This window comes from Euphorbia lathyris, chromosome 3 (assembly GCF_963576675.1).
Source record: "Euphorbia lathyris chromosome 3, ddEupLath1.1, whole genome shotgun sequence".
Classification (NCBI taxonomy): domain Eukaryota; kingdom Viridiplantae; phylum Streptophyta; class Magnoliopsida; order Malpighiales; family Euphorbiaceae; genus Euphorbia; species Euphorbia lathyris.
Window position 1 is genome coordinate 78,499,998 of NC_088912.1, and position 26,305 is coordinate 78,526,302.

The window sequence follows — 26,305 nt, forward strand, 5'->3', positions numbered from 1 at the left end:
CGTTTCTCTCCAAATACTTCCGAAACTCAAAAACTCTTCAGTTAGGATTTAAAACTATGTATAAGGATGCTATGGTTTCAATTTCGAGTGATTCGGACGGTCGAATCTCCGTAAATCAAAGAAACAGTGGAGAAACGGTCGAAGAACGACGAAGGAGATGAAAAATGAAAGAAGCAGAAAAGAAAAAGAAATAAAAAGAAAAATCATCCTAATCTCCCATCTCTTCGCATATATATATACAAATCTGGCGAATATCCAGTTTGATCCTCCATCTTTATACAATCTTTTAAAAATTATCCTAAACTTTTAATTTAACCTAAAAATATTGAATTAACCCCAAACTTTTCCTATAGTACCAAATAAAAATCATACACCCAATAATTATAATATATATTACTATCAATGTATAAATTCTAGAAATTTAGACACGGACGTGACAACACATGTTGAGTAAAAGAGATCCATGCCAATTGAACAAATAAAACCTTCCAGAAGTCTCCATCCCACTCAAGATCACAAATATATATTAAAAAAATAGTACTACACATGTTGAGCAAAAGAGATCCACGCCAAGAAGAAACCGCAGAAGAAAACGAAGAAGACGGTACGCAGAAGACGAAGAAGAAAACGAAGAAGACGATACCTGCGTTTCTGAAATCTGGAATTCAAATCGGTTTACAGAGTTTAGATTTGGAAACGCGTTTCTAATTTTCACTATTTACAGAAACGTGCCCGGAAACGGTTCGTTTCCGTTTCCGAACGTTTCCGTTTCCCACATCTTGTGGAAACGTAGAAACGTTGATCAATCAATGTTTACGTGCTTCATAGACAGAGGCATTAGATGAGGCGTGTTTAGCACCTCATAAAGCAAAATATTTGTTTTTCTGTCACGACCCACCACTCTTTATTTACTTCGTATATAAGCAAAAAAATACGTGGAAAATTTCATTTTCAATCCAATTTGTTTAATTAATATTTTTTTTACCTATCAAATATTGAAATATCAAATGCTCTGGTGGGTTGTAATTTTTAAGTGTCATTTATATCTAAATGCCACCCAAAGTTTACGGCTACCATTATACTCTTATAATGGTTGATTTAAAAAATGGAAGGGAGATGAGAAGACGGGAGATTAAACGGAGGAGAGAGATATAAATGACATATATAAGACCATCTCCAACTCATTTCATCATTTTTGCTACATCAAAGTGTACTTTCTTCATTTTCTCTCTTTGTTTTTGATGCTGCTACGATATTTTTGCTTTAACCTATTTCCTCTCTCCAAACACAAGATTTCCTTTAAATAATAATGTTATATAACAAAGTATACAATAACTATATTTATATATAAAAAATTAAGAAAATAATAATAAAATATTATTTGATTGCATCAAAAATTTTGATGCAACATCAAATTTGATGAAGAAAAACCGTATTCATCAAAATGAGAATACGGTTTGATGATGGTTGGCCAACCATCATCGAATCTCCTTCCCAACATCAATTTGATATTGTGTTGATGGTCTAAGAGAGTGAGTGTGATGAGGACACCCTTTCAGAATATCCAAGTCCGAACAGAGAAGTAACAACTCAGCAAGATTAGTTATTCGGTTCCTCCTCTTTGAAGTTGTTTCGATCAATCTGGAGGAGTCTCTTCGGTACCCTTGCTTCGACTCCCTATGTCTAAATTGTTGTCCTTATCTGGCATTACGCATCTTCGGTTACTTGCCACCCAAGGAGACGGAATTACTCGATCTGTACTTGACGTGGTTTACTTGCTGCCTAAGGGGACAAACCTGACACGCCGCCTGCATGGTACTGTTCACAGTGCCATGAATACTACTTTTTAGACAATCCTATTTTATCCCTTAAGTTTCTATCCTTTATTATATGCATTTACCTTTTTCTATAATTTGTCAATTAGGTCTTGAGATACTATACATTCATCTCTTTCTTTGTAATTCCTTTACTTTTATCAAATCAAAACTAATATCTTCATACTGAAGTTTGTTAAGGTTTCATACCTTTAGTCCGTAAATCTTGGGAAGAACTCTTTCTAGTTTAACTAGAGAATAAATTCTTTGTGTGGTTTAAGATCAAAACCCTTATTTTCGGTATTAATCCGTATCAGAGTGAGAGATAACACAGTTTATTGGGATTAGGGATTGAGAAGGAAAATACATGGGGTGTTTTAGACATTTCATGTTTCACGGATCCCGCATTTAATTGGAACGTTTGATTGGACATTTATCAGTTATTAGGACCACAATGTCAAGTCACCAGTAAATGAGATACTTTTAAGTGCAAAATTAAAAGTTAGTATCAAAATGTGATTCAAAGCAAATATTGGGTACTATAGGTGTAATTAGAAGGATATTTTTTTTTTTACTTTTCCATTATAGTTTTATATTTGTAGAATTTTTATTTTTTATTTTTATTTTCAACTTTTATATCTATTTTGTGAAATTTAAGAATCTTTTATAAGTGATGACATGTAGGGTTGAAGTTAGGTTTGCAACTTAGAAATATACTAACCATAGGCTATATTAATATGGGTAACATGGTGTGTTGTGCTTAACAAAAATAAAGGCAAAAAAAAAATCTCAAAGTAAATTTATGTTTTGGTAGATTTAGTTAAAAGCAATAAATGCATAATTACAAGTGGCATTGAAGAAAATAAACACGTAGCAACACCTAGCAATCTTATTAGAATATAGTGTGAGCCTGATCTCACTTACAATTTACAAAGTCAATTTGGTACCACCATTATTTCTATAAATTTAGCACTTCTAATTAAGCTAACTACACTCAATTCATAGCAAAATTCCAAATAAAAAAATTCTCCTTTTTTCTCAGCTACCACCAATTTTGTTTTGTTTCATTCTCACTGATTATTTAAACCCTCTTCTTATGAACTTCTTAACTAATTAAGTAATTAATTAGTTAATTAATGAAGAACATGGAGGGAATAGAGAGTGGAAGAGTTTCAAGCAGAGGTAGCTGGAGAAGATTGGAAGGTGTTTTTTCAGGAGGCAGAAATAGTGCTGTAGATGAAGATGAAGAAGCTCTTAAATGGGCTGCCATTGAAAAATTACCAACTTATGACAGATTGAGAACAAGTATCTTACTATCTTTTGCAGATAATAATGATGGAAATAATTACAAGACAGCACATAGAGAAGTTGATGTAAGAAAGCTTGAAGTTGATGATAAGCAAAAGTTCATCAGTAGTGTTTTTAAGGTTGCTGAGGAAGATAATGAGAAGTTTTTGAGAAAGTTCAGACAAAGGATCGACAGGTAATTCAGTTATTTGTTTTGTAATGATTTGGAATATTCTGTTTGTGATGATTTGATAATATTGTAATACAGGGTAGGAATAAAACTTCCGACGGTTGAGGTTAGATTTGAGCATTTAACGGTGGAAGCTAATTGCTATATTGGAAGCAGAGCTCTGCCTTCACTGCTGAATTCAGCGAAGAACATAGCAGAATCGGGTCTGGGAATGGTTGGGATTAGTTTCGCCAGGAAAACTAAACTCACTATTCTAAAAGATGCATCTGGGATTATTAAACCATCAAGGTAATTGTGTATTGTGTTTGCTCCACAATATTCCATTAATCTAATATACTATTACCATGGATTCACACATTACATGTTTGTGGCAGTGTAGATTTATGTGTGCTAAATTGATATATTTTTTTATTTTTTTTACATAAAAAGTTAAAACCTCATACACCTCGGAGTTTTTCAACCCGTCTTCCCTTTAGATCCGCCCTTGATCTACCCGAAATGCATGTTGAGTTTGTGAGATCAAATTTTAGTCTTGATTCATTAAAAAGATTAAAACGTTATCTTTAAACTCTAATATCACCTATCATTCCTTTACATATTATCGGTAGGAGTCTAGGTGTAACAATTTACATACGACAGATTATATATCACGAAATCAACACATAATTATAGTGTTTGAGTTTTTTTTTAAAGAATTATAATATTTGAATTTAACTTGATAAGTAATGAATTATTTTTAGATTGACACAAAAGTAACATGTAATTAATTTGGAGATTTTAAAAGAATGGGATTAAATTGACATAATTATGATGTAAAACTTTTTCATTTGAATTAGGTGGATGAATTTAACATTAACTTGACTATTGATATGAACACTAATCTAATAATTGACGCCTCTGTTGTCCTTTTAATAATTTGATTATTTGATATGAAAAATTGAGTGCTTCTAATAATTTACCCTACAATAGTTCTTTTTTCTCTCCTTCATTCTTTCTTTGATAGGAGTTTGAAAATTATCTTAAAAGAAATAAGATAGCAATAAATCGTATATAAGGATTAAGAACTTTTCAAATTAAAACTCTCTCAAGTTAGTCATTTAATCATCTTAATCATTAATTACAAAATTAATTGTTGAAATTTAACCATTAAATTCTAAAAAATAATTATTCATTTATTGAATAATTAAAATTCACTTATTAACTTTGTAATGAGTAGTTGAGATGAATTAAATATAACTAAAAATCCTATATTAAAATAGTAATGATCTTTTTTATATAAAATATCAGATTTTTAAGTTTGAATATTTGTACTAATTTTAGTTTTATTCCATTAAATTCTTTACAAATCAAAAAGAAAATAATTTGATTTTATTGCTTTATTTTTTTTTTGGAAGAGTATTGCTTTATTTAGAGTTGAGTAAGTTCTGTAAGCATGCACTATAATCTGGGCTTTTTACATGAAAATTATATTTGATTATAAAATTATAATTAAATCATATTACGAAATTTAATTCTCAATATGTCATTATTTTCTATATATCACAAATAAAATATGATTTTATACCATAATTTATAATTTTTTTATCTCAATTCATAACTTTTAAACCTTTAAAAATATATCTTAGACCCTTAATTTATAAAATATAGTTCTTAAAATATATGAAAAATAATATTTTCTTAGTTTGATATTATTTAAATTAGTATGAAATAGTTGTAAATAATTTTTTTTAATATGAAATTCTGCGTAAATTTACCTGCAATCAATTTATATTAGTGGGCTGGTATTAATTGGTTAATTTCATCTTAAGTAAATAAGTGTATATTCTGAAATTGATTTTTGGTACAGAATGACACTATTATTAGGCCCACCATCCTCAGGCAAAACAACCTTATTGTTAGCCCTCGCTGGAAAGTTGGACCCAAATCTTAAGGTCACTACTCAATTATATTATCCATTTTATTTTAAATATACTTTTCATATTTTTATGAATTTTATTATTTATTTAAGGTTAGCGGAGAAATAACATACAATGGGTATAAACTAAAAGAATTTGTACCTAGAAAGACATCAGCATATATTAGCCAAAATGATGTTCATGTTGGTGTTATGACCGTCAAAGAAACTTTGGATTTCTCTGCCAGATGTCAAGGGGTTGGATCCAGATACGGTATTTATCATTTCTTCATATAAATTAAATTTCTAATCAATCAAAAAATAAAAATCTTAATTAAAATCAAAAAAATTAAGGAGATGTTCTTTATTTTTTTCACGAAATAATTGATGAATTAATTAAATTATACTGGTGATATATATATAGAACTCCTTGCTGAACTTGCAAGAAGAGAAAAATATGCTGGGTTACATCCAGACCCTGAGGTAGACCTATTCATGAAGGTACGTAAATATTAAAAAATAAATTTAAATTAAACATTTTATATGTATATGATTTATTTCTTGTGTAATTTGAAAAATGCAGGCAACTGCAATAAAAGGAGTTGAAAGCAGTCTGTTTACAGATTATACTCTCAAGGTAAGTTGGAAAATGTTTATTTGTGGGAATGATTAATTAGTTAATTATATTTATTTAGGGTTAATTTTGAAAAAATGAAACAGATATTGGGGCTGGATTTATGCAAGGATACAATAGTAGGGGATGAAATGCTGAGAGGGATATCTGGTGGTCAAAAAAAGAGGGTCACAACAGGTTGACTTTCTCTACTTCTATCTATCACCATCATCACAACTGAAAATTGCTGCTTAATGAGCTGAATTTTAATAGTCAAAATAAAATAGGTGTGTGTTCCTTTGAATTGAAACACATATCAACAACAAACTAAACGACGAAATTGCTTAATCAAACAAATCAAAATTTCTATTTCCAATAACGTATGTCTTCTGCTTTCCGAACGTTCACACGAAAACAAAATTTATTCTGTTTGAGTTGGATTTTTAATAGTACCTATGGGTAGATTTGTCAATGAGGCCCGTAATATACATGCTTGTTTTATTAAGTTCGGAGAATACTCAATATTCATTTTTATAGTTGGGAAGAAAAACTTTCTTCGTTCTAGGAAATTGGTCGAGGATGAGCTATTTCCAATCCATTACCATTGTGGTTAGCCATGACGTCCATAAATATATAATATTAATACAATATAATAAGTAATATATTCTAATATGTAAAAATTAATTCTTAATATAACACATAGAAAAATATAAAATTAAACCTTGTGATTTAATAAATTTGTAAGAATAATTCTCGCAATTAAAAGTTTACAAACATGGATTTTGTGTTTTATAAAACTTGTAGTTAAATGATATGTGAGTTGATTTTTCATCTAATAATATGTGTGGTTTAGATAATTTGCAAATTCAGATCCTATATTTGGAGTAATTTGTTAAGTTAGTATTTTTAATTGCTTCAAGTCACTCATTTTTTAAATAAATAGTCACGATAATAATTTTTGAAAGAATGATTGAGTTTTTAAACTTCAAAAGGCATGCTTATAAACTTTTAAACCACGAGAATTGTCTTTGCAATCAGTCATATTACAAGATTTATCGTTGTACTTTTCCTTTTAAAATATTAATTACACATTTATGTTTTTTTTTTGTAGCGAAAAGAAGGAAAAAACAAAACACCAGAACAAGAATTACACATTTATCTTTTAAATATTAGTAATATATTTTATACATATCTAAAATATCTAATATATTTTGTTCTTTTGTTGTGAATGATTTATTTATTTATGTTTATTTTTAATAAATACTGTACTTAATGAAATAAATTTACTTAACATTAATTACTTTAGATAAAACAATAAAACCGTAATAAATTTATGTTCATTTTTTTTTTAATGAGGCGGGAATGGGATAGTCATCACCATTAAAATGAAATTTATTTTAACTATTCTAAAACTATTGAAGAATTTCTTGATTTAGAAGTTAAAAGCATTATATTATAGTCGTCAGCATTAAAATGAAATTATATGAGTTTTTATTTCTGCCATGTTGTTCTTATGGTGTCAATTTAATCTTGAAAAAACAGGGGAGATGATAGTTGGGCCCACGAAAACACTATTTATGGATGAGATATCGACGGGTCTAGATAGCTCCACAACATTTCAAATAGTGAAGTGCCTGCAGCAGATTGTACACCTTACAGAGGGAACTGTATTGATGTCCCTGCTGCAGCCAGCTCCTGAGACGTTTGATCTTTTTGATGATATAATCCTATTATCAGAAGGCCAGATCGTCTATCAGGGTCCACGAGACCACGTCCTTGAATTCTTTGAAAGCTGTGGGTTCCGCTGCCCTGAAAGAAAGGGCACCGCTGATTTCCTCCAAGAGGTACCCTCATCTTTCACTTCTATTTTACTCTCATGACTTGTGTTGCACCATAACATTGCCCAACCAGGTCTCAAGCCTCTTTTACAGCCCATTTAATTAAGTGGCCCAATAATGATTAAAAAAAAGTGGCCCAATTCTCATTTCAAATTCCACTCATCAAGTGATTAAACTAAAAATAAAATTTATACATCTTGTGGATTCTGAACTTTGACCAAAAAAACTCATAATTTATTGAGTTTTAAAGCTGTCTGATTAGCATTTTAAACTTACTTGAAATATTTCCTTGACCTTGTGGAGAACCGGTATCACTCTAAACAAGTTCAGTGGACTAATAGATCATTATAAGCAAGATCAGAGGATTAACAAGACACTCTTAAAGTTTAGGGCCTGATCCCAATCGATTTTGCTGGTCAAGTTCAGGGTTGCGATCTATTCGGGCCAAAAAAAACCTTAATCCATCATGAACTCTCTATACTTGATAAAAACAATCTCATTGACCTCATGAATTTTGGAGTTTCTAACTAACTCCTTGATTACAGTAGTCTATTTATTCCTTGAATCTGGTTAAAGTAACTTGTTAACTCTTCAACTTGTTTAAACTGACTATTAGCTCCTGAACTTTCTTTAAATGGTGCTTCGACTGTCCAAATCTCATATAGCACTTCAAAGGTTAATTATATCACTTTAAACCATTTCAGGGACTAATGATGTTTTTGTCCTTATATTTAGTCAAATTTTGACTTTCAAACCTTGAAATTTCAATTTGATGAGATTTAGAATCTGAACTTTATAAATTGATATCAATATTTTATAAAATGATCTACGGATTGAATCTGCAAATATGAAAATACCAACTATCCAATGAATGGAACATCATCTGAACTTAGAACTGAATTAAAATATAAAACTCAGAGTTAATTAGTGAACATTGTGAAAAATAGTGTTACAATGTAATGCAATTCCTAATTAAATTTCTAAACTTTGAACAGGTAACTTCAAGGAAAGATCAAGCCCAATACTGGGCAAACAGAAACATACCATACAGATACATATCAGTACCTGAATTCGTACAAAAATTCAACAAATTCCATGTGGGTATGCAACTGAAATACCATCTCTCAATCCCATATGACAAATCCAGAAGCCACAAAGCATCTCTTGTATTCACAAAATACTCAGTTCCAACAATGGACTTACTCAAAACTTGCTGGGACAAAGAATGGCTACTCATCAAGCGAAATGCTTTCGTTTACATATCGAAAACAGTCCAACTTATAATAGTTGCATTCATAGCATCCACTGTGTTTTTGAAGACTAAAATGCATACAAGGAATGAAGATGATGGTGAACTTTATATTGGTGCTCTTACTTTCACTGTGATACATAACATGTTCAATGGTTATGCTGAGCTTTCACTTATGATTTCAAGGCTTCCTGTGTTTTACAAGCAAAGAGACCTTCTTTTTCACCCTGTTTGGACTTTCACTCTTCCAACTTATCTTCTGAGTGTTCCTATTTCTATCTTGGAGTCCATTGTTTGGGTTGTTATTGCTTATTTCACTATTGGATTTGAACCTCAAGCTAGCAGGTATGTAATGCTATCCTTTAACTTACTTGGAGCTATCAATTTGCCTCTCAATGAACTTTAGCTATTCATTTAGTTACTAATTAGACATTTTTGGTCAAATTAGTGGATAAATTACATTTTATAGCACTTTATTAACATTATGGGTCATTTTACTGTTGAGCAAGATGATCACTCCAATATGATATAACCCTATATTGTATAGCCCATGGAAATGACATTTTTAACTACTTTAATTCTTGAACTTTTTAGCGTTACTTGGTTAGCAGTGAGAAAACGGTTGTTTAGTGAGAAAGTTCTAAAAATGAAGATCGAAAAATAGAAAACGATGGTTCCACTTTAAGTGCGGTTGTTAACAATTTTAATTCTTGTATTTTTCCATTTTGATATCGTTATCAGTCATTTCGACTAAATCAACAATAAAAGTGGTCATTATGTTAATAAAATACCAAGTTTAGGGATTGTAAGTAGAGCAAAGTTTAGGATGTGTAATTTACCCTCAAATTAGTATAAATAATAATGTGTTGAGAGCTTACCTATGCCTTGAGAGGTCATGGGTTCGAATCACATCTGGGGAGTCTGGTGGGGATTTTTCTTTCTTCTTTAATGTAAGCGCAATGTGCGCAAATTTTTTTAAAAAAAAAAAATAATGTGTTGACAGTTTTTTTTAACTAAGCATCAGTGACGGATGATTCCACCTCGCGTTCCGTCAGGGATACTAAATCCGTTGCAGATTCTGAGTGATATTACCGATGGAACATTTACATTTAGCGACAAACAGTTTCGCTTGTAATGTTCATTTTTTCTTATTTTGAGGTCGACGGACCCTCCATGACCCATGTACCTTCACCCCTGTTTATAGGTATAAATGACATGTCTTATGTGGCCAAAAATGTCTTGAAAGACCAAATTATTGATATACAAAATTCATTTTGGGGAATTGATTGCATGAGCTAAGTGGGATGTTACATTTAACCTTATATTGTTCTAGTAGGAAATGAGTATCACCTATTGCATGACATGTTTTCAGGTTTTTCAAGCAATTGGTGGTTGTGTTTCTGATTCAGCAAATGGCAGCTGGGATTTTTAAGCTTATTGCTGGATTAGCAAGGACGATGATCATCGCGAATACCGGAGGTGCTCTAATTCTCCTCCTTATTTTCATGCTTGGAGGTTTCATCCTGCCTAAAGGTTCGTTCCGGAACATAAAACTTCAATGCCATTTGGATGAATTAGTACTAATTTTGCATTAGTAAAAGGTTTGCTACATGTATGACAGGTGAAATCCCGAGAGGATGGGGATGGGCTTACTGGCTTTCGCCTATAACATATGGTCATAATGCTATTACTGTGAATGAAATGTTCTCTCCAAGGTGGATGGACAAATTGGTATGTTCTCTAAACAATAATCTTACATTTTAAAAGGCCATTATCGGTTAAATTAGTTGCTGAATTCGGATTGTGTTACAGGCTTCAGATAATGTTACTAGACTTGGTGTAGCAATACTCAAGAACTTTGATATCTTCCCTGATGAGAATTGGTATTGGATCGGTGTCGTTGCTCTTATCGGTTTTATAATTCTCTTCAATATCCTCTTCACTTTCGCTCTTATGTACTTGAGCCGTGAGTCCTTTCAGCCCCCTTTCGAATATGTATTCTGTTTATATTGTTTTGTAGCTGAAAATGTTGTTGTTGCTTTATATAATAGCTCCTGGAAAGAAACAAGCAATCATATCTGAGGAAACAGCAAAGGAAATGGAAGGCAATAACTCGGTCTCAATGGATGAACCTCAAAAGAATGCTCAGAGAACGAGCGGTCAGTCTGACTCGAATGAACTAAGTAGAAATGGTAGTGTTGCAGTCAAAAAAGGAATGGTTTTGCCTTTCACTCCTCTAGCTATGTCATTTGACAATGTTGATTATTACGTGGACATGCCTACTGTAAGGATCAATGTTTTCTTAGCAATTTTAAATTCAATTTGTGCAAGATTACAAGAACAATTTTTCTTTTGTAATGATAACAGGAAATGAAGAATCAAGGAGTTGCAGAATCCAGGCTGCAACTACTTAGAGGAGTAACAGGCACATTTAGGCCTGGAGTCCTTACAGCATTGATGGGAGTCAGTGGCGCGGGAAAGACAACGCTGATGGATGTTTTGGCAGGAAGAAAGACGGGTGGATACATCGAAGGCGATATCAGAATCTCCGGATTCCCGAAGAAGCAAGAAACCTTTGCAAGAATTTCAGGATACTGTGAGCAGACGGATATCCACTCTCCTCAAGTCACTGTCAAAGAATCCTTAATGTACTCGGCGTTCCTTCGCCTCCCGATTGAAGTTAGCAAAGAAGAAAAGATGGTAACCTTATCACTTAATCACTTACATTAACAAGATAAGAGTCAATTAATGAATCAATATAAAAGCTGTTGAATTTTGTGTATTCAGAGCTTTGTTGATGAAGTGATGCAATTGGTAGAGCTAGACAATATCAAAGATGGAATAGTTGGGCTTCCGGGGGTTACAGGATTGTCAACGGAGCAGCGAAAAAGGTTAACAATAGCGGTAGAGCTCGTTGCGAATCCTTCAATCATTTTCATGGATGAACCAACATCAGGACTAGATGCAAGAGCAGCAGCAATTGTCATGAGGACTGTAAGAAACACTGTCGATACCGGACGAACAGTTGTATGCACAATCCATCAGCCTAGCATTGACATCTTTGAAGCATTTGATGAGTTGCTACTTATGAAGAGAGGAGGACAAGTAATCTACTTAGGACCACTCGGTCGAAACTCCCACAAGATCATCGAATACTTCGAAGTAACCGAAACCTTTTCTTCTACTACAAAATGGAAAGAACTTATGCATTTTCTGATCTAATTTTTGTTTGCAACAAATCCAGGCAATTTCCGGAGTAGCTAAAATCAAAGAGAAGTACAATCCAGCAACATGGATGCTAGAAGTGAGCTCAGTAGCAGCAGAATCCCAGCTCGGAATCGACTTCGCAGAATACTACAAATCATCATCTTTATATGAGTATGTCAACAAAATAGCTAATCATATCTATGCAATACAATACCATTTTAATATGTATAATCTTTCTGAATAGGAGAAACAAAGCTTTGGTGAAGGAACTAAGCATGCCTCCACCAGGAGCAAGTGACCTCTATTTTACCTCAAAATACTCACAATCTACATGGGGACAGTTCAAATCTTGCCTGTGGAAGCAATGGTGGACTTACTGGAGAAGTCCGGATTATAATCTCGTTCGATTTTTCTTCACCTTGATTGCTGCACTTATCGTCGGGACTATATTTTGGAAGATTGGCACTAGAAGGTATGTATCTAGACATAACACTCTACATTCTGTTTCGATAAAACTCGTTTATAGCCTTGATTCATAGTTCACAATTCTCCAGGGAAACTGCAAATGATCTGACTGTGATCATTGGAGCAATGTACGCTGCGGTGTTCTTCATCGGTGTCAATAACTGCTCAACAGTTCAACCATTAGTAACAATTGAGAGAAGCGTGTTTTATCGCGAAAGGGCAGCTGGAATGTACTCTGCATTGCCATATGCCCTTGCACAGGTCAGTCACAGATCCCTGCCATTTAGATTCAGTCCCTTGTCGCTCTGATTCGCCCTTTAAATAAACTACATGGCTTGCAGGTTATTTGTGAATTACCATATGTACTAGTTCAGACAACATATTATACACTTATAGTGTATGCAATGGTGGGATTTGAATGGACAGCAGCAAAATTCTTCTGGTTCTATTATATCTCATTCTTCTCATTCCTTTACTTCACATACTATGGAATGATGACAGCTTCCCTTTCACCAAACCTGCAAGTAGCAGCGATTTTCGCAGCAGCATTTTACGCTCTCTTCAATCTTTTCTCCGGATTCTTTATCCCAAGACCGGTATGTGATTAGTACTTTCATTACTTAACTAACTTGTCAAACATTCCTATGATTAAATGTATGACTTGTTTGCAGAAAATTCCGAAATGGTGGGTGTGGTACTATTGGATATGTCCGGTAGCATGGACGGTGTACGGACTAATAGTTTCGCAGTATCGAGACATAGACGACACAATTAGAGCTCCAGGACTTGAGCCAGATCCTAGTATAAAGTGGTACATAATGCATCATTATGGATATGATCCAGATTTTATGGGAGCAGTAGCAGGAGTATTGGTTGCATTCACTGTCTTTTTTGCATTTATGTTTGCTTTTTGCATAAAATTTCTCAATTTCCAAACTAGATAGAGGAATTTGATATATGGATTGATGGGTATAAATGTATAGATGATCCTCCTAGATTTATTATGTTTGGGAAAGTTAATAAAAGGACTTTTAATTGAAAATAATACATTATTAGATTCATAAATCCTGCTCTTGCCATGAGTAGAAATTGATCATTCTCACTCGTATTTTCCAGCAGCAACTTAATAAAATTATTTTAAGCTATGGTCAGAAATTAAAAAATAAATAGAAAAAGAAAAGAAAAAGAAACCCTCTTTTCTACCTATACATGATAATTGTTTGAGATGTACAGCCCAACTAGAGCACCTAAAGTTACAATAAAAGAGTTTTAAAAAAAAGTCTATGATTAATATTTACATTATACAACCTTATATTTACATCGTAAGTTATATTTCAGATTTTTATTTTTAAAATATTGATTATATGGAACTTTATGAGTAAAAATAACTTATATAGTACTTTGAATCTTAGAGTCTGTTTGGTTCAGTTGTTAGCTAATAGCTGTTGCGGTTGCTGTTAGCTTTTTGCAGTAACCTGTTAGCTGTTGCGGTTAGTTGTTTGTTATTAGCTGTTTAATTACTAGTGTTTGGTAAAATTATATTGAACTGTTGCTGTTCGGATTTAAAATATATAAAATGGACATGTTTTAAATTAATAAACAATGAAATTATAGAACGAAAAATATGAAAAAATGCCCATAACGTTTACAACTAGGAATAATTTTACTCTTTAATGTCTACAATGGTGCAATTTTACTCCTAACATTGGCAAGTTGGGTCGATTTCATATATTACTTGAAAATATAGATATTTTATTTCCTATTCTACACCAATTGCACATACCAGTAGTTCTAAAAAAGAGATTTTATATTTTTTTTGTGATTTAATAATAAAATTAAAAGTTAATATTTATAAATTCAATAAAATATTTGCAATATTTCTGTGCAACTTGTACAAAAGACAATATATTTTTTTATTTTCTTAAAAAAAATCATATCTAATCATATGTTTGTGATCTGTTACTAACGATGATAAAATGGTGCACATGTAAAGTGTAGATAACAATATTCATTACTAAAAAGACAGTTTGATAAATTATTTTTCAAATTAACCCAACTTGTCAATGTTATGGATAAATTTGCTTTTGGCTGCCAAAATTAGGGATATAATTGCACCATTTTAGACGTTAAAGGTAAAATTTTCTTCTAACTATAAATGTTGAGGGTATTTTTGCACTTTATCCTATTATAAAATAAAAAATATGTTACAGTAATTAATAAAAATAATCTATATAAAAAAATAAAAAATTTATTGAACGCAACAAAACTTTATTCTTCCAGTAATTATGTTGTAGAAATATAAATAATGTTAAGGAATAAATATATTTTGTGGAAATAAGAAGGATAATTCTGTCAATAACAACCAACTACAAACAGCTGTTTATGAAAAGCTCCAAATAGGAGCTTTTCGTGAAACGCTCCAAAACGCTGCAGTTTCCAGAGAAAATGCTAAACGCTGCGGTAATATAAACCTAAGCAAACGCTATATTTCCTGCGGTTTGGAGTGAAACGCTAAATGCTCCTCCGAAAAGCTAAAACAAACACCCTCTTAATCTCTAAGGGCCCGTTTGGTATGCCGTAATGTAATGTAATAAAATCAAAATGGAATCAAAGTTGTAATGTAATAGAATGGAATTGTGATTCTATTACCATGTTTGGTTGACAATTAAAAAGAAAATTATGGAATGTAATTACCATTACAATACTTATATTTTCCTAATTAAATATAATCATACAATTTTATTTACATAATTAAAATCAACGAAAAACATGAAAAGCACGAAAAATGTGAAAAATCGAATAGAAATCAAATACAAAATTAGATTAACCGAAATCAATAAATTAGTATATAGTTTTTCGCTTTTTCATATTTTTTTTTTTGCATTTTTCTTGTTTCTTTTAATTTCCATTTTCAACATTTTTCACCGTTTTTCTCTTTTTTCCTTTTTCCGGTTTTTCGTTTTCTTTTTCATTTTTCGCATTTTTTCGTTTCTTTGTTCTTTTTTCTCGTTTTCTTTTTTCTACTTTTTGTGTTTTTGACAAGAATGAGAGGTAAGATTGAGATGTGAGATTTAAGAAATGAGAGGTTAGATGACAAAGAAGAATTCATGTCATATTTCTATGTAATGGGGATTACAAAAAAGATTTGTTCAACAAAATTTTAGGGCACATTTGGTATGACGCAATGCAATGTAATGTAATCAAAGTTGTAATGTAACCAAACTTGTAATGCAACGGAATGGAACAGCGATTCCATTGCCATATTTAGTTGATAAATTAAAATTTTTTAATGAAATATAATAACCATTAAAATACTTGCATTTGTTTAGTTAAATATAATCATAAAATTTTATTTACATAATTAAAATCAACAAAAAATAAAAAATAAAAGTGTGAAAAATGAGAAAAACACAAGAATATTGCAAGCACTGCTTTTTTTTGTGTGTGTTTTTGCATTTTTTGCGTTTTTTCAGGTTTTTCATTTTTTCGTGTTTTTTTCCCATTTTTCATGTTTTTCTTGTTTTTTGTTTTATCATTTAATAAGAATTGTGTATGATAAGTATTAAAAATAAAAATACTAGAGTTTGTCGTAATAGGATTCATGCATATTCTTTATGTAATGATCATTACATCAATTTGTAAAGAAAAATTGAATGATGTATTTATGATTACATTACAACAAAAATAATATGGCTTATCCAAACATGGTAATGAGTGTTCATCATAATGGGCATTTCATTACAAGATCCATTACGGCGTACCAAACGGGACCTTAAGGTTTTCTCATTCCATTACAATAAAATTGTAACATGCAACCAAACATGGTAATGGGTCTTTAATATAATGGTTCCATTAAAAATGTCATTACATCTAACCAAACGGGACCTAAATTTATTTCCTGTATTTTACACCTAAAAAAATGAAAAATAATAATAATTGTGATAGAACGAATTTTCCTTTTCTGGCTCATTGTCATGTGTGGCTAGACTAGGGTTGTCAAAATGGATAAATGGATTGACTCAATTCATTTAATATATGAATTGATACAACTCGATTCAATTCATTTAATAAATGAGTTGGATGGCCCATTTAATAAATGGGTGGATATGACACAACTCATTTATTAAACAAGTTATACGAATTGACTCATTTAACCCAATTAATTAAATCTAAGCAACTTTTGATTTAAATGCAATGAAAATTAAAAATCAATATATTTAATTCATTTAACCCGATTAACTAAATATAATTAAAATCTAGATAAAAAAAAGTAAAAATGGAGTGAACAAAGATGTAACCAATAACATAAGGGATGGTTCATGTTTTGTATTTTTCATGTTATTCACGTTTTTTTATTTTTCGTGTTTATCATGTTTTTGTGTTTTTTTCGCGTTTTCGAGGTTTCATGTTTTTTTTTTCGTTTTTCGTTTTTCGTTTTTTCACATTTTTGTGTTTTTCTCACGTTTTTTATTTTTTGTATTTTGTCACTTTTTCTTGTTATTCACTCTTTTCATTTTTTTAAAATTAACCCTTAAATACAAGTTTCTAAGTAATTTTCAGCTTTTTATTTTTTAGTTTTTTTCCATTTTTCTTGATTTTCCGTTTTTTCATAATTTATCATTTTTTCACAAATTATTAAATGAGTTAATTGAGTCAACTCAATTAACTCATGACCCAACCCATTTATTATATGAGTTAGGTGGGTCGACTCGTTTATGACTCAACACATAAATGGATCAACCCTAATTCGTTTAATTACGAGTTAAACGAGTCGTTAAATGAGTTATGATTCATTTTGACACCTCTAGGCTAGACTCTAGAAGTAGCAGAGATATTGAGCGGTCTATCGGCGACATTTCAAGTTTCATACACCTTCCGTCTCACAATAGATGCATTTCTAGGTAAAAAAAATTTGTTCCATAATACACGACGTTTTGATTCAATTCATGCACATAAATTGATTTTTACTAAATATATCCCTATTTAAGCTGTATTTTTTTTTGGGAATATATACGAATTAATTAGTGGATGCAATTAATACAAGGGTAACAAAGTCTTTTAGTTAAAATTAATTACATTTTTTAATTTTTGTGCATTAACCTTAAAAGATATCTATTATGGAATAGAGAGTATAAGTTATACCAAATACTTAAAACTCACGGTTTCAAAGTAAAAAGTCAAATAGGATAAAAAAAAATGAGTAATCAAACACCCCTTCTAGTCCTGTCTTTTTTCAACACCCTGTGAACTAACTCTACCCCCCAATGTATAACAATAACAACATTTAAGAAATTGCATTATTTTTTATATGTGGATGGTCTGTTGTCATAGTATAATTTATCATTCATTTTCTTAAAATATGATCCAATGTGAAGAGAAAAAAAAACAAAGAACTTTTATCTCTACTTGTACTATTTTTAAATTTATAGGTAATTGGGGAAAAAAAAGATACTCAATCATACCTAATGTATACCCAAAATTAAAATAAACTACTAGTAGTTTGTTTGGAATGAATCCAACTATAAAATAAGCATGTAATCTTCTAGAATAACCATGTAATCTTCTAGAAACTAGACTAAGAAAAGCTTCCAAAAAGTCAAAGTTCTGTTTTAGGGTATATATTGATGGTTTGTAAATACGTTTTTGTTGAAGAAATGAAGATATGCCCCCCCATCAAAATTAATTCTCCTTATTTTAGTATTTTTATCGAAATAATAATGATACGTTTGGAAAAAATTACCACTTGGTATATGCAAATTAATTTTTAATTTTGACTTGTAAATATTGAATGATGCATGTTTTATATAAGTGTTTTTTGGGGGAAGCACGTCTAAATATAGTTTTCTTTAACATTCCAATTTGGTGTCATTTGAAAGGACATTCCATAAAAACTCATTTAGTAATTCATTAATGGTGATACATTGAATATTTTTAACATTTTTAAATTCAATTAACTGATATAATGTACATTTAATTTTGGGTTAAGGTGCAAAAATACCCCTAACGTTTTGGATCATGAGCAATTTTACCCCTAACGTCTAAAATGATGCAATTTTACCCCTAACGTTTGTAGCCAAGAGCAATTTTACCCCTAACGTTGGTAATTTGGGTAAATTTCAGGCACTATTATAAAACACAGATGTTTTTATTCATTATTTTGCACCAATTGCATATCAATTCATCCTAAAAAAAGAATTTCATGTTTTTTGTAATTTAATAATAGAATTCGAGATTAATATTTACAAATTCGGTGAATTTTTTGAATTTTTTTATCTAATTCATACAAAAGACAATATATATTTTTTTTATTTTTTTTCACATCCCAGCATATGTTTATGATTTGTTACTGATAAAATGACGCATATGTGAATTGTAGATGATAAGATTCATGACCGAGAAGACAATTTGATGAATTATTTCTGAAATTGATCCAATTTATCAACGTTAAGGGTAAAATTGCTCTTGGCTACAAACGTTAAGGGTAAAATTGCACCATTTTAGACGTTAGGGGTAAAATTACTCCAGAACCAAAACGTTAGGGGTATTTTTGCACCTTAACCCTTTAATTTTATAACCTAGATACATGATTTTAGATAAAAAAAATTATTTGTTCATTGATTTTAGACAAACTTTATTTAAATTAGTAATTTAAAATCACTCTATAAATTAATAATGATTCATGTTACCAACGTTATTAATTTTACAGAGTAATATTTTGTTCTTTAGAACTCTTAGAATTCTAGTTTTACTGAAGCTCTACTTTCGATCATACTCATCCTATAGCAAAGTAGCAAACAATAGTTACCTCTCTTCTTCTCTCTAAACAATTACTGATTCACAGCTAAACAAAGAACGTACGTAGTGCATGCAACATCCAGCCATGGAAGCTGCCGCGGAAGAAAGCTTTCCAGGCCCTGTTCCATCGCGAAAAGAAGACGAAGAAGGTCTAACATGGGCTGCAATACAAAGATTACCAACGTACAACCGGTTAAGGACAAGTTTGTTCAAGTCTTTAGCACCCAATGGAGACCAAAAGACCAAGATTGTTGATGTTACAAAATTAGATACTAATGACACCAACCAGTTTCTTGAGAGCAATTTTAAGGTTCCTGAACAAGATAATGACAAGTTCCTGACAAAATTGAGACATCGTATTGAAAGGTATGTTTTAATTTTACGTGATCTTTTTCTAAGAAAGTGATTCTACCTGAGTTCGATTTCATTTTCCGATATAGGGTTGGAATACAACTGCCTAAAGTTGAAGTTAGATTTGAGGAGCTACGAGTAGAAGCAGATTGCTATGTTGGAACCAGAGCTCTTCCAACGCTTCTAAACACTTCAAGAAACATTTTGGAATCAGCTCTTGGCTTGTGTGGAATCAAAATGTCTAAGACAATGAATTATAATATCCTTAAGGATGTTTCAGGAATTGTAAAACCATCAAGGTATCTATCTATATGCCATACCTTAGGGTTGTAAATGTAAACAACGCTGAATGGGGGCGGAAAATGTTTGTGATTTCACATATTTGTGATCCTCTCAACTTTGATTTTGTCCGCAAGCAGAGGGGGGACAGAAATTGGCTCCTCCGTCTTCTTCCTCGAATATCCGTCCCCTTATACAATAGCATAAACATAAGTTCATGAGCTTAAAATTGTATTTTGCAGTTTGTAATTATATATAATTGTGAATATTGTTGCAGAATGACCTTATTGTTGGGACCCCCTTCTTCTGGGAAAACAACCCTTTTGCTTGCATTGGCTGGAAAGTTGGATTCAACTTTAAAGGTCAGTTAATTATTATAATTGTGTCACTGAATGAGTACAACACTAACTTCACAAATATACATATTGAAATTGAAATTTAGGTACAAGGACAAGTAAGATACAATGGTTTCGGGCTTGATGAATTTGAACCTAGGAAGACATCAGCATATGTTAGCCAAAATGATGTTCACCTTGGAGAACTAACAGTTAAAGAAACCCTTGATTATTCAGCAAGGTTCCAAGGAGTTGGTCAAAGATCTGGTAATAATTAATCATGTCTAAGTACTAATTTTAGACCCTTTTAGGTAATTTCAACAACTAATTTAGTTAATTAATGTTTTAATCTCAGACCTGGTAGCTGAGCTTGATAGAAGGGAGAACAATGCTGGTCTTGTTCCTGATGCAGATACTGATCTTTATATGAAGGTACAGACATTAAAGTAATTAAACTAAAACTAAATGAAAAATTGTAGGATATATAAATTACCTATCTTTTCTTCTTGTGTCCAGGCAACTGCAGTTGAAGATTCTAAGAGCAGTATGATTACTGATTACACTCTGAAAGTAAGTTCATCTAGAGAAATTAGAAGATTTGGTTGATTAATAATTGGGGGATGAAGTAATTATAATTGTATTTATTGGGTGTAACAGCTCTTGGGGCTTGATGTGTGTAAGGATACCATTGTTGGGGATGAAATGAGAAGAGGAATTTCTGGTGGACAAAAGAAGAGAGTAACAACAGGTTAATATGATCTTACACAAACAAAATAGATGAACATTTCATGTATTTTTAGCATGTTTTTCTTACAAATGGTTCTCATATGGCAGGGGAACTGATTGTTGGACCTGCAAAAGTTTTATTTATGGATGAGATATCAACTGGTCTAGACAGCTCCACAACATACCAAATTGTTAAATGTATGCAGCAGATTGTTCACCTTACAGATGCTACTGTGTTGATGTCCCTCCTCCAACCAGATCCCGAGACATTCGAACTCTTTGATGATATCATTCTTTTATCAGAAGGTGAGATTGTGTACCAGGGCCCTCGAGAGCTCGTACTTGAATTCTTCGAAAACTGTGGTTTCAAATGCCCTGACAGGAAAGGCACTGCTGATTTCTTGCAAGAGGTAACACAAAACTTTGTCCTGAAAGATGATACCAAAGTGCATATGATACTGTTATTGAATCTAATCTTATGATATGGACATTTTGTTGTAGGTTACATCAAAGAAAGATCAAAAGCAATACTGGGCTAATGAGAGCAAGCCTTATCGATACGTATCTGTTTTTGAATTTGCACGCCGGTTTAAGGCTTCCCCTGTTGGAATTCAGCTTGAAAATGAGCTGGCAGTTCTGTTTCACAAAACTGCCAGTCATAAATCAGCTCTAGTGTCTGAAAAATGTACAATTCCAAAACTGCAACTCCTCAAAACCTCCATAGATAGAGAATGGCTTTTAATGAAAAGAACAGCACCTGTATATATCGGTAAAGCTGTTCAGATTTTTATCGTTGCTGTCATTGGATCAACTGTGTTTTCGAAGACAAAAATTGGAGTCTCGTTCGATGATGGATCATTGTACGTTGGTGCAATGATATTTGCCATGATTGTGAACATGTTCAATGGTTTTGCTGAACTCTCTATAGCTATAATGAGGCTTCCTGTGTTTTACAAGCAGAGAGATCTCCTATTTTATCCGGCGTGGGCTTTTACGCTTCCGAATTTCTTACTCAGGATACCGATTTCCATTTGGGAGTCTGCTGTTTGGACTTTAGTGACATACCTCTCTACTGGATTTTCACCCGGACCAAACAGGTGAGATTGACATGTTAGTTAATACATCATCCATCATAACTTAACATAAACCTTACCAATTACCGGTAAGTTCAGTTTTATGATTTTTTGTTATGAACCTTGTCAGGTTTTTCAAGCACTGGCTAGTAATATTCTTAATTCAACAAATGGCTGCCGGATTATTTAGGCTCATGGCTGGAGTATGCAGGGCTATGATCATTGCACATACCGGAGGAGCGATTTCTCTCCTCCTTTTATTCCTCCTTGGAGGATTTATTCTCCCGAAAGGTTTGTTTTCTTTAAGAACAGAACATAGTCATGTTCAAATGATTTTGCAGAACCATAAAAGTCATGTTCATATGTAACAGGAAGAATACCTGTGTGGTGGTCATGGGCACACTGGATTTCACCTCTTTCTTACGGATTCAACGCCCTGACAGTCAATGAATTGCTTGCTCCAAGGTGGATGAATCGACTGGTATGTCATCGTTTTCAACTTATTCTGCTATTTTGCGACAAGATAAGAAAAACAAGACAAATATCAAAACTAGAAGAATATTTGCTATTGCAGGCATCAGATAATGTCACAAAGTTGGGTGTAGCAGTGCTGAATAACTTTGATGTAGATGACAACAAAGACTGGTACTGGATTGGAGCTGCAGCGCTCCTTGGGTTCACCATTCTCTTCAATGTTCTCTTCACTTTTGCACTTATGTATCTAAAGCGTAAGCTTCTTTCGCGCATCCTGTTTGATCGAATTATTTCGAGTGACAGCAGTCATTCTTTCATCTTCTGACCACTTCCAATTTCTAATATTACAGCTCTTGGAAAGCCACAAGCAATCATATCTGAAGATGTAGCTAACCAGCAGTCTGAAAGGGAAGCATTGGACACGAATGAAAAACTCAAAGTGAAGATATCAAAGAACCTAAACAACAAGGGTAAGAATTCTGATTAATGATTGATTATACATCTCCATATTCCACATCTACTGGATAGATTAGATTTAAGTCTCTTTCAACTTATTGTAATATTGCAGGAGAGATCCAAATGATAGAAGTTAGCAGCCAATGCGTTGCTCCCAAGAGAGGGATGATTCTTCCATTCACACCTTTGTCAATGTCCTTCGATAGCATAAATTATTATGTAGATACGCCAGCAGTAAGACTCAATATTTCTCCTTCCATGTATAATGTTTCACAAAATTATTTGGATAGCAACTGACAACTTCCAAATTGGGGAAAACTTGTAGGAAATGAAGCGTCTAGGAGTGAAAGAGGACAGGCTGCAATTGCTTCGAGAAGTGACAGGAGCATTCAGGCCAGGCATTTTAACAGCCTTAATGGGAGTGAGTGGAGCTGGCAAGACAACGTTAATGGATGTTCTAGCAGGCAGGAAAACTGGAGGCTACATCGAAGGGGATATTAGAATTTCTGGATTCCCAAAGAATCAACAAACATTTGCAAGAATTTCGGGATATTGTGAGCAGACTGACATTCATTCTCCTCAAGTAACTGTTGAAGAGTCTTTAATCTATTCAGCTTTTCTTAGACTTTCTAAAGAAATTAGCGACAAGGATAAGAACGTAGGAATCCAAACTCATTCTCAATGCAATTCAGATATGTTAATGTTTAGTTCCTGAAAAAGTTTGATTCTTGGTTCTTGCTTGCAGGTTTTCGTAAATGAAGTGATGGAACTAGTTGAGTTGACTAATCTGAAAAATGCCATAGTTGGGCTACCAGGAGTAACAGGATTGTCAACAGAACAAAGAAAGAGATTAACAATAGCAGTTGAATTAGTAGCAAACCCTTCTGTTATATTCATGGATGAACCGACATCTGGTCTGGATGCAAGAGCTGCAGCCATTGTTATGAGGACTGTGAGAAACACTGTAGACACGGGAAGAACAGTTGTCTGTACTATTCACCAGCCAAGCATCGACATATTCGAAGCATTTGATGAACTTCTGTTAATGAAGACAGGAGGACGAGTGATATACTCAGGACCATTAGGCCAGCATTCTCACAACATCATTGAATATTTTGAGGTACCCACATAAACATTTTCATGGAAACCTACAGTTAATTAAACAAAATTAGCTGACAAAATCGCTTATAATTGACTTCAGGCAATTCCAGGAGTGCCTAGAATTAGAGACAAACAAAATCCAGCAGCATGGATGCTGGAAGCAAGCTCGGCAGCAACTGAAGTTCGTCTTGGTATTGACTTTGCTGAGCACTATAAAGCATCATCCATATGCCAGTAAGTAACTAGTCTGGAACATACTTATAACATCAGATTCAACTTGTCAGGAAAATTTTCAGGTTTTCACTGAAAAATGCCTGCTGTTTTACAGACAAACAAAGGCTCTGGTGGAAGACTTAAGTACGCCGGCAGCAGATGCCACAGATCTCTACTTCAGTAGGCAGTATTCACAATCTACATGGGGGCAATACAAACTCTGCCTATGGAAACAGTGGTGGACTTATTGGAGAAGTCCTGATTATAATCTGGTTCGGGTTTTTTTCACCTTAGTGGCAGCAGTTGTACTAGGCTCATTTTTCTGGCAGGTTGGAACTAAAAGGTCAGATATGCAAACCACTATGAACTTTCCTTCTTTCCATTACCATTTCCTTTTCTCCTTTTCTTAGTTTTCCCCCTAAAGTTTCAAGAGAGCAATTCAGCTCTTATAGCTTAGAATGGCACAATGCTCATCATAGTAAAAACTCTAGCTCAATTTTGATTCATAAGTAATTTTCATCAATTTTGTTGCCGTGTGACCTGAGGTCACGGGTTCGAGTCTTAGGAGCGGCCTCTTGCCAATTAAATTGGCAAGGGAAGGCTTGCCCCCAATACACCCTTGTGGTGGGACCCCTCCCCGGACCCTCGCTCAGCGGGGACGCGTAATGCGACCGGGCCGCCCTTTTTTTTTTTTATTTACTTGCAAAGCTATAAGAGTTAAATTGGTCTTTTATAAAACCTCAATGTCTAATCATTTGAGTCTGATTATCTAAACAGAGATGACTCAACTGATCTAACCATGATCATTGGAGCCATGTACATAGCAGTTCTGTTCGTTGGTATCAACAATTGCTTAACTGTGCAACCAATTGTAGCAGTTGAAAGAAGCGTCTTTTACAGAGAAAGAGCAGCAGGGATGTATTCAGCTTTGCCATATGCATTAGCACAGGTAACAAAATATAAACAAATCCAACACCAAATCCAAATAAAATAGTTAAAGATTGACAAAATTGTTAAAACGATGCAGGTGATCGTAGAAATACCATATCTATTCATCCAAACAACATACTATTCTCTGATAGTATATTCAATGGTGAGCTTTGAATGGACAGCAGCAAAATTCTTCTGGTTCTTCTTTATTAGCTTCTTCTCCTTCCTCTACTTCACATACTACGGAATGATGACTGTTTCAATCACACCAAATCACCAAGCAGCTTCCATCTTTGCTTCTGCATTTTTTGCCCTCTTCGCCCTCTTCTCCGGCTTCTTCATCCCTAAACCTGTAAGTATTCATGCCTATTTAACCGAAATCCTGTAAAGTAAGAACTAGGAAGTATTGACTGATAAATAATTGTGAAATTGCAGAGAATACCAAAGTGGTGGATATGGTACTACTACATTTGCCCAACAGCATGGACAGTTTATGGACTAATTGTGACCCAGTATGGTGATATCGAAGACACAATCAAAGTGCCTGGGGTTGAACCAGATCCTACCATTAAATGGTATGTAGAAAACCATTTTGGGTATGATCTGGATTTCATGTGGCCAACTGCTGCAATTTTGGTTGCTTTCTCTGCCTTTTTCGCACTCTTGTATGCCTTCTGCATTCAAAAACTCAACTTCCAAAATAGATAGATACAGATACAGATACAGCTACAGCTATTTTTTTAATTTTATTTTGTTAGGCCCAAAAACTACAGCTTGGATTCTTTAGATGATGTTTTGGGCTTTGGGGCCCATTTTAAGAAGGCCCAGAGGGCCCAAGTCATATATTAGGTAAGAAGACAGAGGCATTGATTGTAACGACGTGTCATGTCTTTTCTGTAATCCTGATTCAGCAGCGTATCCTAGCGTCCCAGTTGATGAAATTACTGTCTTGGACATTAATTGTTGGAAACTTTTTGTTTTATATAATGTTTCTTTTGCAGCTCTTTGTTTTCTT

General features: G+C 33.0%; 2 protein-coding genes and 1 long non-coding RNA gene across 12 annotated transcripts; 2 read left to right on the forward strand and 1 right to left on the reverse strand.

Moving 5' to 3' along the window:
• Positions 1 to 2,794: 2,794 nt before the first annotated feature.
• LOC136222425 (ABC transporter G family member 29-like) lies at positions 2,795 to 13,602 on the forward strand. The gene is made up of 20 exons (XM_066010168.1): positions 2,795 to 3,297; positions 3,370 to 3,579; positions 5,138 to 5,222; positions 5,300 to 5,459; positions 5,610 to 5,686; positions 5,769 to 5,822; positions 5,906 to 5,996; positions 7,341 to 7,642; positions 8,632 to 9,230; positions 10,258 to 10,418; positions 10,507 to 10,616; positions 10,698 to 10,851; positions 10,937 to 11,169; positions 11,253 to 11,585; positions 11,673 to 12,047; positions 12,130 to 12,263; positions 12,337 to 12,564; positions 12,647 to 12,818; positions 12,899 to 13,153; positions 13,229 to 13,602. The coding sequence occupies exons 1-20, from the start codon at positions 2,951 to 2,953 to the stop codon at positions 13,499 to 13,501; spliced, it is 4,353 nt and encodes a 1,450-aa protein (XP_065866240.1). The 5' UTR covers positions 2,795 to 2,950; the 3' UTR covers positions 13,502 to 13,602.
• A 5,617-nt stretch (positions 13,603 to 19,219) lies between these two features.
• On the reverse strand, positions 19,220 to 25,867 carry LOC136222477 (uncharacterized). 10 transcript variants are annotated; one of them, XR_010685653.1, is made up of 11 exons: positions 25,733 to 25,867; positions 25,404 to 25,640; positions 21,262 to 22,991; positions 21,132 to 21,169; positions 20,811 to 21,035; positions 20,675 to 20,720; positions 20,515 to 20,581; positions 20,266 to 20,318; positions 20,024 to 20,172; positions 19,765 to 19,893; positions 19,220 to 19,513 (listed from the first exon to the last, which is right to left on the reverse strand). It is a non-coding gene; the product is annotated as an uncharacterized lncRNA (long non-coding RNA). The 10 variants fall into 10 exon arrangements; XR_010685650.1 differs by having other exon boundaries at positions 20,024 to 20,318; XR_010685649.1 differs by having other exon boundaries at positions 20,024 to 20,318; positions 20,446 to 20,581.
• LOC136222476 (ABC transporter G family member 29-like) lies at positions 19,403 to 26,251 on the forward strand. Its single transcript, XM_066010254.1, has 21 exons — positions 19,403 to 19,718; positions 19,793 to 20,002; positions 20,260 to 20,344; positions 20,425 to 20,584; positions 20,673 to 20,749; positions 20,834 to 20,887; positions 20,975 to 21,065; positions 21,152 to 21,453; positions 21,545 to 22,140; positions 22,247 to 22,407; positions 22,488 to 22,597; positions 22,691 to 22,844; positions 22,941 to 23,060; positions 23,159 to 23,280; positions 23,372 to 23,704; positions 23,792 to 24,166; positions 24,248 to 24,381; positions 24,476 to 24,703; positions 25,138 to 25,309; positions 25,388 to 25,642; positions 25,726 to 26,251. The coding sequence occupies exons 1-21, from the start codon at positions 19,423 to 19,425 to the stop codon at positions 25,996 to 25,998; spliced, it is 4,308 nt and encodes a 1,435-aa protein (XP_065866326.1). The 5' UTR covers positions 19,403 to 19,422; the 3' UTR covers positions 25,999 to 26,251.
• The last annotated feature ends 54 nt before the right edge of the window (positions 26,252 to 26,305 follow it).